The following is a 12175-nucleotide window of genomic DNA, read 5'->3' as shown; positions in this document are numbered from 1 at the left end:
AACATATGTTGACTTGGCAGATGTTCTTGGCTAATTTGGCTCCTTAACTCTGTGGATTTCCAACAGCACACATGTGTTCATGTGTTCCTGCATGACCTCTCTGCACTGGCAGGTTAGAGTGGGCTCAGAAGGGATGAAAATAGACTGATTGGGGAATCAGAGTTGTGTGTCTGCTCCCACACTCTGGAGCTTGACAGACAACTTCTCTGTAGAGAAGAATGTGCTGGTTCTTTGCCCTCAGCTTGGGTCCATGGGTCAATGAGCACATCCGGGCATAAGGGAAAAGATATGATTCACTCACTCCAGCCTTTGATTTACCCCCCTACTCTTTAATTTACTCACACTCGAACATGCATGCTCACACAGGAAATCAGAATAAAAATTCATTCTTATCCCTTAACAAGCTAATTTTTTTTAAATTGGAAATAATCACACTACACTGTATTAAGTCTCAAAGACATCTGATTGGCTAGAAAATAGCTAAACATTGTCAACTGTATCAACATCCCTAAAGAGAATATATATTGTATAACTATAGAGCAAAAATGGTTCTTGATCAGAAACGGTTCTTTGTTAACCCTGAGCTCCAACAAAGAACAGTTAAATATGTTTATTTTTAAGAGTGTATGTGTAGGGAAAGTAAATAACCCTGTGTCCTTGTGTTTGGATCTTAGTATGTGGCATAATATTAAAATGAATCAGTCTGCAAGTGTTAAAGCAAATATTACCATCTATGGTAAACAGATTTTTTAGGGCAGCAGGGCAAGTATTGATGACCACCTCTCCGATATCTGCATGGTGCCAGCAAGAAATATTATCCCACATTCCCCTGCAACCTGTATGGAAGTAGAAACAGAGAGAAAAATGAGAGCACGAAGCATCTGGATCCCAAAAATATGCAGAGAGAGCACAACTTTTATCAAAACAAAGTTATTGTAAAGACCTATGTGAAACTAGCCATACGTTTGACAGGTGTGAGAAATTGGGAAACTTCATAGTGCAAGATAAGATCCAGATTCATTTACTAATTCTGTTGAAAGTCTTTGCTTGTTTTTTGCATGTTCATCAAAGCAGCTTTATCCGATGACCAAGTATTGTATCTGAACATGGTTTCCATTTTTGTTTTAATTATGCACGGCACTTGCTTCATGCATGTCATTTATATAGAACTGAAGTGTTAGTTTATCCAAAAATTTTAATTATGTCATCATTTACTCACCCTCATGTTGTTCCAAACCTATTTTGACATAACAAGAGTAGAAATTATGTTGAATGCTGATGCTGCTCTTTCCCATAAAATGCAAGGGAAAGGAGACTGTGGCTGTCAGTCCTTAACATTCTCCTTTTGGGTTTCACAGAGGGGCAAAAAGTAATTTGGGTTTGGAATGACATGAGGGTGAGTAAATGATGATATAATTAAAATTTGGGGGTGAACTACCCCTTCAAATGTACTGTATATACTGTATAAGCAAGAAAGGAAAGTCATTGAAACTCTAGAGACCAACCCACAGGAATTGGACGTTTCAGGTCTAAAGTATGGATAGAGTGTGTTGTGCAGGTCTGGACTTAAATAGAAAGATGGTCAAAGAGGTTTGAGGATGACATCCCACCACCATCAATCAACATCCACAACTCTGCAGGCTCACTGGAATGCCACAGAGAGGGCATGCAGTCTTCATTGTGCATCTACTCTATGTTTACAGCACTGTTTATTGGAGTTTTGTACATCATTTTGCGAGGAGCAGGTTAATCTAATCTCGTAATCACCGCAAGAGCATTTTAAGGCTCACTTATCTCTCTAGCGTCAATCCTTCAGGCATCCCACCTCCTTCCCATCTCCTCCTTTATTTTCTTCCATAAATCCATTACCATTTATTATATCTCTTTATGTAGTCCAGTGGGAAATTTGGAGCCCGATGTCATTTCAAATCTCACACTCGAGACCCTATATTACGGACAGCAAGCCAAAGCAGTTAAACCATTTACCATTATTTCAAGATTATATGAACACGCATACTTGTGAACTGTTATTTATAATGGGAAAAGGTACGAGGAGGTTCTCTCTGAGAAGAAACTCACACAACAATGCCTTAACAGAATGTCATTTAGCGGATGCTATAATGCAAAGTGACCTATACAGTAGTTTATTTATCACAGTGACAATCTCCCTTGAGTAACCAGAGCCTATGTGCCTCAAAGGGATAGTTCACCCAAAAATATTCATTCTCTCATCATTTACTCACACTCATGCCATTCCAGATGTGTATGACTTTCTTTCTTCTACAGAACACAAACAATGATTTTTAGAAGAATATCTTAGCTCTGCTGGTCAATTCAATGCGAAGTGAATGGTGGCCATAACTTTGAAGTTCCAAAAAGGACATAAAAGCAGAATAAAAGAGATCCAAACTCCAGTGGTTTAATTCATGTCTTCAGAAGCAATATGATAGGTGTGGATGAGAAACAGATCAATATTAAAAGTCCTTTTTTACTATAAATTCTCCTCCCTTCCCAGTAGGTGGTGATATGCACGAAGAATGTGAATTGCCAAAAACCAAATAAGGAAACTGGAGATTTATAATAAAATGACTTAAATATTGATCTGTTTCTTCCCACATTTATCGTAGCACATCTGTAGATATGGATTTAACAGCTGGATTCTTATAGATTACTTTTATGTTGCCTTTATATGCTTTTTGGACCTTCAAATTTCTGGCCACCATTCACTTGCATTGAATGAAACTACAGAGTTGATATATTCTTCTAAAAATCTTTGTTTGTGTTCTGCAGAAGAAAGAACGTTATACACATCTGGGATGGCATGAAGGTGAGTAAACGATGAGAGAATTTTCATTTTTGGGTAAACTATTTATTTTAAACCTTTAATTGTTTAAATGCAAAATGCTGATAAGTTAGGGATATGACCTTACAGAGGTCCAAATGCATCATTGATGAGTAATTAAAATGCTATGGGAGTTGCTCACCTCTTGGCCGGTAACATTATTAGAAACTGAAACAAAATATTGTTTATACAGTAAGTGTGATAGTCTGACCCTCGATGATGTCAGTAATGTCAGCAAATAAAATCAAACGTCCATAAAAGACGTCAACTAAAAACATCTGGCGTGACTCACGTGTCTTCTAACACCCTTTTCCACCAGTAGAAAATTTACCATCAGAAGTTTTATGTTGAGTATTCCATTGTCATAAAAAAAAAAGAAAAAAAAAAAAAACAGGACACTACAATCATGATGTGTCTATATACTTATAATACCAAGAGATAGAGACTGTCTCATCTAGTTTATGATGCTATTTGTCACAAATATCCAAGAAAAGAAAAAAACAGCTAAATAATGCTATTGTCCAAGGTACAAAAATGTTTTAATAAGAATAATGGCAAATACAATTTCATGGCTGGTAAAAAATATTTATGGCCAGTCAATTCTCTTAATTCACTGGCCATTGGCAGATGTGGCAAAAAGTTACATATGGGCTCTCACTGTAGGTATTGAACCAAAACTTTCCTATTACCAGCCAGCAGGTTTAACCCCTATGCCACACCACCCCATCTCTATCATCTCTTAGGGTCTTAAGAAACAGCTGCATTTGCTTGGAGACAGCAGCTCTGTTCTGAGGAAAAAGAAGGAATCTAAACCTAGAGAAAACACTTCACATGTCACTCGCTAAGTATTGTTTAAGACCTTATAAACACTGCTTCTGATTGGACAGTTCTTGAATTCTTGGTCCACTGTGCCCTCGTACGAACCATCACAATCAACATTAGCAATGTGAGACACATTAAGTTGACCAAACCACTTTCTTGCTTTTTTTTTTAAATCATCTCTAGAAGGACTGATTGCTCGTTTCACCCTTACAAATGGTCAAGACCTTTGTGTATTATTTACTTCCAAAAAATGACCATTAATTGAACATTTCCCTGTTGGTGCGTTGATGGAAAACACACTGCTGTCATCGCAAATGCATGCAAAGCTGTGTTGTTCCCACACTTCACTCTTGATTTCCTTCAGAAGTGGACGTTAAGCAGCATGCTCCACAATAAAGAATAATGGGAAACAAACATGAAAAGAAATACAGTGTTGTTTATAATTGCATATTGGGTAGATTAACTGAGTTTTGCTTCTTTTGTGTTTAGACTTCGTTGTTTAACAGTGGAATTATCATGTAAATCAAGATTAATCCTTGTAAGGAGGAAAGTAAAGCCAAATACTGTCCGTCATGGTTATTGACCATGGGTTTAATGATTACGACTAATGAACAGAGTTGACAGGGGCTGGGAAACATTTAAAAGGAGATGGAAATTCAAACGTCCTTTGAAATATAAGAATCCCTATTACCGAGTCATTGCATTAAAACAACTGGGTTGTTAAAAGCTTAAATATATGATCTGAGATCTTACATCATAAAACTAAGATGAACTATGGATGAAGATCAGACACAATTCCAGAAAGTCAGACAGTTTAAGAGCATGAGATCCTGTTTAAAGGAATGTTCCAGGGTCAATTTAAGTTAAGCTCAACTGACAGCTTTGTGGCATAATGTTGACTACCACAAAAAAATAAATAAATAAATAAATAAATAATAATAATAATAATAAATTAGACTCATCCGTCCTTTAAAAAAAAAAAAAAAGTAAAAATCAAGATTAATTTGCAGCACTTACAGTACAGTCATTTTAGTGTTTTAGGGTTTACGGCGTTACTTCATAATGGCATCGAAGTTGCAAAATTGACATTACCCCACAGATAAGGTTAGTAAGGGATTTTATCACACTAAAACATGTAACATCCATATTGTTTATGTCTTTTGGCTATATTTTAAAAAAGTGAGTATTTTAATGTTTACAGATTGGGACCATTCACTTCCATTGTTCATTAACCCAGATTTTTGTTTTTTTTAAAGAAAAGGAGGGACAGAGGGGGCCTGTGTAGCTCAGTGAGTATTGACGCTGACTACCACCCCTGGAGTCGCGAGTTCAAATCCAGGGTGTGCTGAGTGACTCCAGCCAGGACTCCTAAGCAACCAAATTGGCCCGGTTGCAAGGGAGGGTAGAGTCACATGGTTAACCTCCTTGTGGTCGCAATTAAGTGGTTCTCGCTCTCAATGGGGCGTGTGGTAAGTTGTGTGTGGATCGCAGAGAGTAGCATGAGCCTCCACATGCGGAGAGTCCACGGTGTCATGCAAAGCGAGCCACGTGATAAGATGTCTCAGAAGTGGAGGCAACTAAGACTTGTCCTCCGCCACCCGGATTGTGGTGAGTAACCATGCCACCACGAGGACCTACTAAGTTATGGGAATTGGGCATTCCAATTTGGGAGAAAAGGGATAAACAATTTTTTAAAAAAGAAAAAAAAAGAAAAAAAGAAAAAAAGAAAAGGAGGGACAATTGAAAAATGCTGCCGATTGAGCTTAAAGGAATAGTTTACCCCAAAAATGAAATGTCTCTCATCATTTACATTTACCCTCACGCCATACCAGATGTGTATGACTTTCTTTCTTTTGCAGAACGCAGACAAATAATTTTGAAGAATATTTTAACTCTGTGGTCCATATAATGCAAGTGAATGGGTACCAAAAGTTTAAGCTCAAAATGCACATAAAGGCAGCATAAAAGTGGTTAAATCCATATCTTCAGAAGCAATATAATAAGTGTGGGTGAGAAACGTCATGGTTACTTTCATAACCTCCGTTCCCTGATGGAGGGAATGAGAAGTTGTGTCGATGTAGTGACACTAGGGGTCACTCTTGGGAGCCCCAAACACCTCTGATCTTTTTTTAAAAGGCCAATGATAATTGGCGAGTGGAATTTGCATGCCACTCCACCGGACATATGGGTATAAAAGGAGCTGGTATGCAACCACTCATTCAGGTTTTGTGCTGAGGAGCCGAGATAAGGTCCCGGCCATTTCAGCAGGTAGTTCAGCGTTGTGGCAAGAGGGACACAACGTCTCATTCCCTCCATCAGGGAACGGAGGTTACGAAAGTAACCATGACGTTCCCTATCTGTCACTCACTCAACGTTGTGTCGATGTAGTGACACTAGGGGTTCCTATACAAAACGCCACAACTAACTGAATGGTGTTACGTGAAGTGGCAGTGTGTGACAGGCAGACTGCTGTGTGCCTCGTAGCCAGCGCACCAGGCCGTCACGTAACCTCCCCCAACGCTCTTTTTGAGTGTCGAACAGTTCTTCAGGAACAAGTCGACTGTCCAACGAATAGGTGGACAGGCTAGCCCAGCCGAGGCCTCTTTTCCTTCTCTTTTCTCCCCAAAAAGAGTGGAATTTGTTAACTGACTGGGAGCCCTAAGTGTCTAAGTCGGGGGGGTGTCACTCCTATGGGGAAGACACCGCAGAGACCACACCCCGCCCAAAAAAGGGGGGGTATTTTGAGTGGAAATACGTCACATCTCGCAAGCGGTACACCCGGCCAGTTGTCCCGGAACTTACCTGCTCGTGCCTGCCATACTCGGGACGAGGCCAGCTCAACCCGGAGATTGTAGAACCTCGCAAAGGTGTTGGGTGCTGCCCAGCCCGCTGCTCTGCAGATGTCTGCCAAAGAGGTGACACTGGCCAGGGCCCAGGAGGCCGCCACACTCCTGGTAGATTGGGCTTGTAACCCCGCAGGGGGTGGCACGTCCTGAGCCTGATATGCCATTGTGATGGTGTCAATGACCCAGTGGGTGATCCTCTGTTTGGAGACAGCACTTCAGTGTTTCAGTGGAACCTTCAGACAGTTCAGCACCGACTGTGCACGCTCGTTCATGAGGCGCGCTGTCATCGAGACTGAGTCCAACTCCAAACCAAGAAAAGAAATGCTCTGAACCGTGAAGTTCTCCCAGTTGACCCGAAGCCCCAGTCGGCTGAGGTGCCGAAGCACGCGGTCCCTGTGTGCGCACAGTAACTCTCGAGAGTGAGCTAGTATCAGCCAGTCATCGAGATAGTTGAGGATGCGGATGCCCACTTCCCTTAGTGGGGCAAGGGCTGCCTCTGCAACCTTCGTGAAGACGCGAAGAGACAGGGACAGGCCGAAGGGGAGGACCTTGTACTGGTATGCCTGGCCTTCGAAGGAAAACTGCAGGAAGGGTCTTTGTCGAGGTAAAACCGAGATGTGGAAGTTTGCGTCCTTCAGGTCTATCACCACGAATCAATCTTGATGCCGGACGCTTGCTAGAATGCGCTTTTGCGTCAGCATCTTGAACAGGAGTCTGTGCAAAGCCCGGTTCAGTACTCGCAGGTCCAGGGTTGGTCGCAACCCACCGTCTTTCTTTGGTACGATGAAGTAAGGGCTGTAGAACCCTTTCTTCATCTCGGCTGGAGAGACAGGCTCTATTGCACCCTTGCGCTGAAGGGTAGCAATCTCCGCATGCAAGGTAGCAGTGTTCTCACCCTTCACCGAGGTGAAGCGGACGCTGCTGAACCTGGGAGGTTGCCTGGCGAACTGAACCACGTAGCTGAGTCGGATGGTCTGGACCAGCCATCGCGACAGGTTGGAAAGCGCAAGCCACGCACCCAAACTCCGGGCAAGGGGGACCAAGGGAATTATCACGTCGGACGTACTGGCAGGTGGGGCCTCGCAGCGGTGCGGAGGTCGAGGTGCCATGTTGAGGGGATTCGAGCCTCGTGGCTGTGCTGAGTCCAGGGACACCAAAGCACTTACCTGGCTCCTGCCGCCCACTATAAGATTGGCCGAGGGGGGGGGAGGAACCTTGTCCCCGTAGTCCACTGGAACCAACCCTGTGTGGGCATGTTTTGTGCTTCGTCGCCCGGAGAGCGAGGTCGGTCGCCGAGCGCAGTTCCTTCATCAATCCTGGGACAGAACTACCCTTGTGCAGTTCTTTTAGCACCTTGGCTTGGTGTACTTTCAGGAGAGCCATGGTGTGCAGGGCAGCGGCTTGTCCAGTGGCACTGTAGGCCTTAGCCTTCAGGGACGACATAAACCTACAGGCCCTGGACGGGAGTTTCGGGTGCCCGTGCCAGATGGTGGCGCTCTGCGGACATAAGTGCACCGCGAGAGCCTCATCCACCTGGGGGATCACTGAATACCCCCTGGCCGCTCTGCCATCGAGGGTAGCGAGAGCGGGGGAGCTGAAAGATCGGAACCGGGCAGTAAAAGGTGCCTCCCACAATCTTGTCAGCTCCTCATGCACTTCCGGGAAGAAAGGAATGGGGGCGGGGCGTGGCCGTGGGTGGTGCCCTGAGCCCAGGAACCAATCGTTGAGCCGCAAAGGTTTTCCCGCTCGCGGCCGCCCGTGAAAGCATGTCCGTCATTTCCACGTCGGCCTGGGACTGGGCGACCATCCCCGAAGGGGGAAGCCCAGTCAAAGCCTCCGCATCCAACTGGACGAGCCCGCTCTCCGATGCTGCGTTCAATAACTCATCCACTTCCCAGGCTCTGAACGAGAGGTCGAACTCGCCCTGAGATGAGCCGGCGATCTCGTCTGAGCGCGCGATCGGGGCAAGTGAGTGTGCTGGGGAATGGGAGGTCCGTGGGGGGATACCCGGCGGAGGTGGTCCCATTGAGGTCCCCAAATCACCCCCAGTGCTAACCGACGCGGCCTCAAACCCGTAGGTAAAAGGACTGGTGCAGGGAGCCGCTGGGGTGGCTTGCTTTCTTACGAATGCAAGCCGCAACCGCAACGTTGCCATGTTCTCGCAATGAGGACATGATCCATCCACGAACAATGTCTCCGCGTGGGCAGTGCCCAGACACGTAAGACAGCGATCGTGGCCGTCAGAAGCGGAGAGATAACAGCCGCAACCAGGAATAACACACAAACGGAAAGGCATCTTTAAAAAGACACGTCTTTAAAAAAACGTTCCATGTGTGCCGCTCTTTTAGAAAGAAAATATACTCTATTAGAATATACTCTTTTAATATGTTCTGCCGAAGCACCCAGGGGCGTTCTCTGCAAACCACAGATGCAGAGGGGGAGAAGCTGCTGAAATGCGCTGTAAAATCCAGCAGAGAGAGGTGAATGAACTCGGCGGATAAATTCAGCTCAATGAATAGAACCGCTCGGCTCCAAAGAGAAAATCTGAATGAGTGGTTGCATACCAGCTCCTTTTATACCCGTATGTCTGGGGAAGTGGCATGCAAATTCCACTCCCAATTCTCATTGGCCTTTTAAAAAAAGATCAGAGGTGTTTGGGGCTCCCAAGAGTGACCCCTAGAGTGGCCCTTGCTAGTCATAATCCGCCTCTGTGCGAACATCAAAACAAGGAAACAGTAAATGATTGAGGAGGACAACCTAATGTGGCAAGAGCTCATTCAAATTTCTTCTATTACAATTTTTGTGGTAAGAGTGACATAGACAACTAAACACACAACACTATATACATCTTACAAAAATTAGCTGATGACATGCAAATGTATGCTCCCATTCAACAAACACAACAAATACTGTAAACAGATTTAGAAGATGATGGGCATGATGTAACGGATGTGTGCACGCAGACACACACACACACACACACGAACACATGCTAATATAATACCTTTGGTGTTCAAAGACAGATCATCTGCCAGCATGCCCAAACATTCCTTCTCGGCCATCTGTAGCTCATACAGAAAATGACAGTTGGGATGTCTCCCGTTGACCTTTGAGGGGGCAAAGGAAACAGAATATGATTCAATTCTTATTCCTAGTGACCTATGCTGTGTTCACATTACGTCTGAATTACTGTAATTACGAGATGACAACTCAGAGATTCTAATCAGAGCGGTTCACATCCTCAGACTCAGAAATTATTAATTTTTTATGACAACGCTCATAATGCCAGACTGATCCATGTGCAGAACTTTGTTGTTGATTACAAATTTAGTTTTTTCCTGGCACTTTTCATTATGATCCAAATGCCAAATAACCTGATATTATACCCTTATGGAAGGTTTAGGATGTCTCTTACCTTAGTCAAATGCAAAAATTAAGAAATACTAAATACTGGGGAAAAGAACCCACTAGCCCCACCAAACGAAATGGCAAAAATAAACATTGTTTTCAAACCGCTTTCTGAACACCCCCTTTATCTCCTATTGGCCAAACTAATAGCTAGTCCTGCCCCAAACTCATGCAATTGGTTGAGCCAATATTGTTGTATCGAGCTGGACGGTTGCTCAAAACAAACAGAGGAATGTTAAAAGTGCCAAAGAGCCGCAGTGTTTACACTTTTCAGGGAAATCCACCTACAAATGGTTTACTTATGATTGTTTCTGCATATTAACCAGGAGAAAGTATATGAACATCAAAAAATAATAATAATAATACACACATCGGCTTTAATTTTAAAATTGAACATGTATATCCTTTATAGATGGGTATGGACCTTATCATTTAAAAAACCAACCATATTAACGGTGACAACAAAAACAACATATTAAATATTAAATGAGCTCTTAAGTGCTTGTCAAAGAATGGCTTATGACGTGTGCTCAAGAACAATATGATGAACAAATTTAGACATTAAAAGACAGTCACGCAGAATGAAAACATGAGTGAAATATCTTCTCTGCAAAATAACAAACCTATCTGCAAAGATCTGCTCGTTAAGAGGTAGGTCTATGTGAATGTTGTTCTTAAAACACTTCGAAATGATCTTCAAAATGTTTACAACAAAGAAATTGCTCTTGGCCACACTTACACTGTCTATAATGCCATGTCAAACAGAAATGTGTATAAGCTACCATTAACCGTTGATGCTGCAGCCATTTTGGTTCTTTTTACATGGTGCCATGACTGTCATGTTGGAGCTTTCTTAAAATTACGAGTTTCCAGCTTGTAATTACGAGATTGATGAAGACTGAGCGGTTTTTACAATCAGAAACTTAAATGACGTAAAAACACCATTGTTCCAACCAAGCGGTAGTTAGAAACTGGTCGCAATTGTTTCCGTAATAATTTAAAAAATCACTCCATAGTTAGGTGTCCTTCTGCAAAAAAAAAAAACAAAAAACAAAAAACAAAAACTGGATACAAACTTTTTCTCGAGTCGTATTATTGATAGTTGAAGTTCTTTACAACTTAACACAGTGTCTAAAAACTTGGTGCTTCTGCGCGAGACACTGAAAACAGCGAGATGCGGCACAATGGACAAAAATGTCCGTCTAGCGCGTGTTTAGATAGGAAAACACTGGCAAAAGCAACACGGATAGCTGCAATATCGTGTTCGGTGTGAACAGTCCGTGAAAATATATTTCCCTAAACATGCATTTCTCAGCTTAAAGATCTAAACAAACGGCATGACTTTTATCATCCGAAGGGCTGTGTTTAATGAGTTTGTAAAGTAAGGCGAGATTTGTGGTGAAGAAGACATTTCAGCTGAATACAAGGTGCTCAGTGCTGAAGTCAGTTAAGATGGGTTTCCTGGTGACAGCATCCAAAGTTACAGATCAGCACGGCTGGATGCAAAGCCGGCATGATCAAAGAGCCTTCACAAAGCCCTTTTGACTGATGGGAAAAAATCTTCTATTATAAGAACTATAATGATATCAAGGGAATTAACCATGAAATCACATGAATCTTCAGTTAAAGAGTTCATCTGTTCGGCCGTGGACACATTTAGTGCATTTTAAATGTGGAAAGATGATATAATTCAGAAAGCTCAGGTTTTAGAAATATGCACAGTGGCCCCAAAAAGTATTTGATACTTTTGAACACATAATTATTTAATGAATGAATTTCATTGCATCAAATAACAAAGTATCAAACCAAGTGGCATTTTCAAAGAAATGATTTTAACGTTGTTGTTTTTGCAATTACTTCTCACTATGTGTTCAACAGGGTAATTTTTATTGGTTGTAGGATGTCAGTTATCCTTATGTCCACAAGAGTGTCCTAGCAGTGTCCTCAGTGTTGTTCATCATATTAACTAAGGACATTTTCTCATAAGTAAGGCAACAAAGGTCTCCATATACTATATATAGTACAAATACTGTGTGCATGTTTGTGCTGTGTGTGAACTCTTAGTCACTTTGGCTTAAGTTTTTTCAGATGAAACACAAAGACAAATCAGCCCCAGATCAGAAGAGGATATAAGCCCTCTCTTCATGTCTGTCATTGCTTATCTCTTTCAAAATCTTGAGCTACATTTTAACGAGTGGAGTCATACACAGCCAAGCAGAGCTTTCTTCCTTACATATCACAGCTAGATTGATCGGCA

The 12175-nt window shown here is 42.5% G+C and overlaps 1 protein-coding gene across 1 annotated transcript in view; it reads right to left on the bottom strand.

The window, feature by feature from the left end:
• vipr2 (vasoactive intestinal peptide receptor 2) overlaps positions 1-12175 on the bottom strand; it is a 59861-nt gene that overhangs the window by 41634 nt on the left and 6052 nt on the right. Inside the window, exons 2-3 of the mRNA XM_051686570.1 lie at positions 9515-9617; positions 729-836 (exon numbers count right to left, since the gene is read on the bottom strand). Of these exons, the coding sequence (XP_051542530.1) occupies positions 729-836; positions 9515-9617 (211 nt within the window). The remainder of the gene's footprint in view (positions 1-728; positions 837-9514; positions 9618-12175) is intronic.

Source organism: Myxocyprinus asiaticus, chromosome 44 (genome assembly GCF_019703515.2).
Source record: "Myxocyprinus asiaticus isolate MX2 ecotype Aquarium Trade chromosome 44, UBuf_Myxa_2, whole genome shotgun sequence".
In the NCBI taxonomy this organism is placed as follows: Eukaryota; Metazoa; Chordata; class Actinopteri; order Cypriniformes; family Catostomidae; genus Myxocyprinus; species Myxocyprinus asiaticus.
Note: the sequence above shows the minus strand (reverse complement) of the source record. Positions and strands in the feature narration are given on the sequence as shown.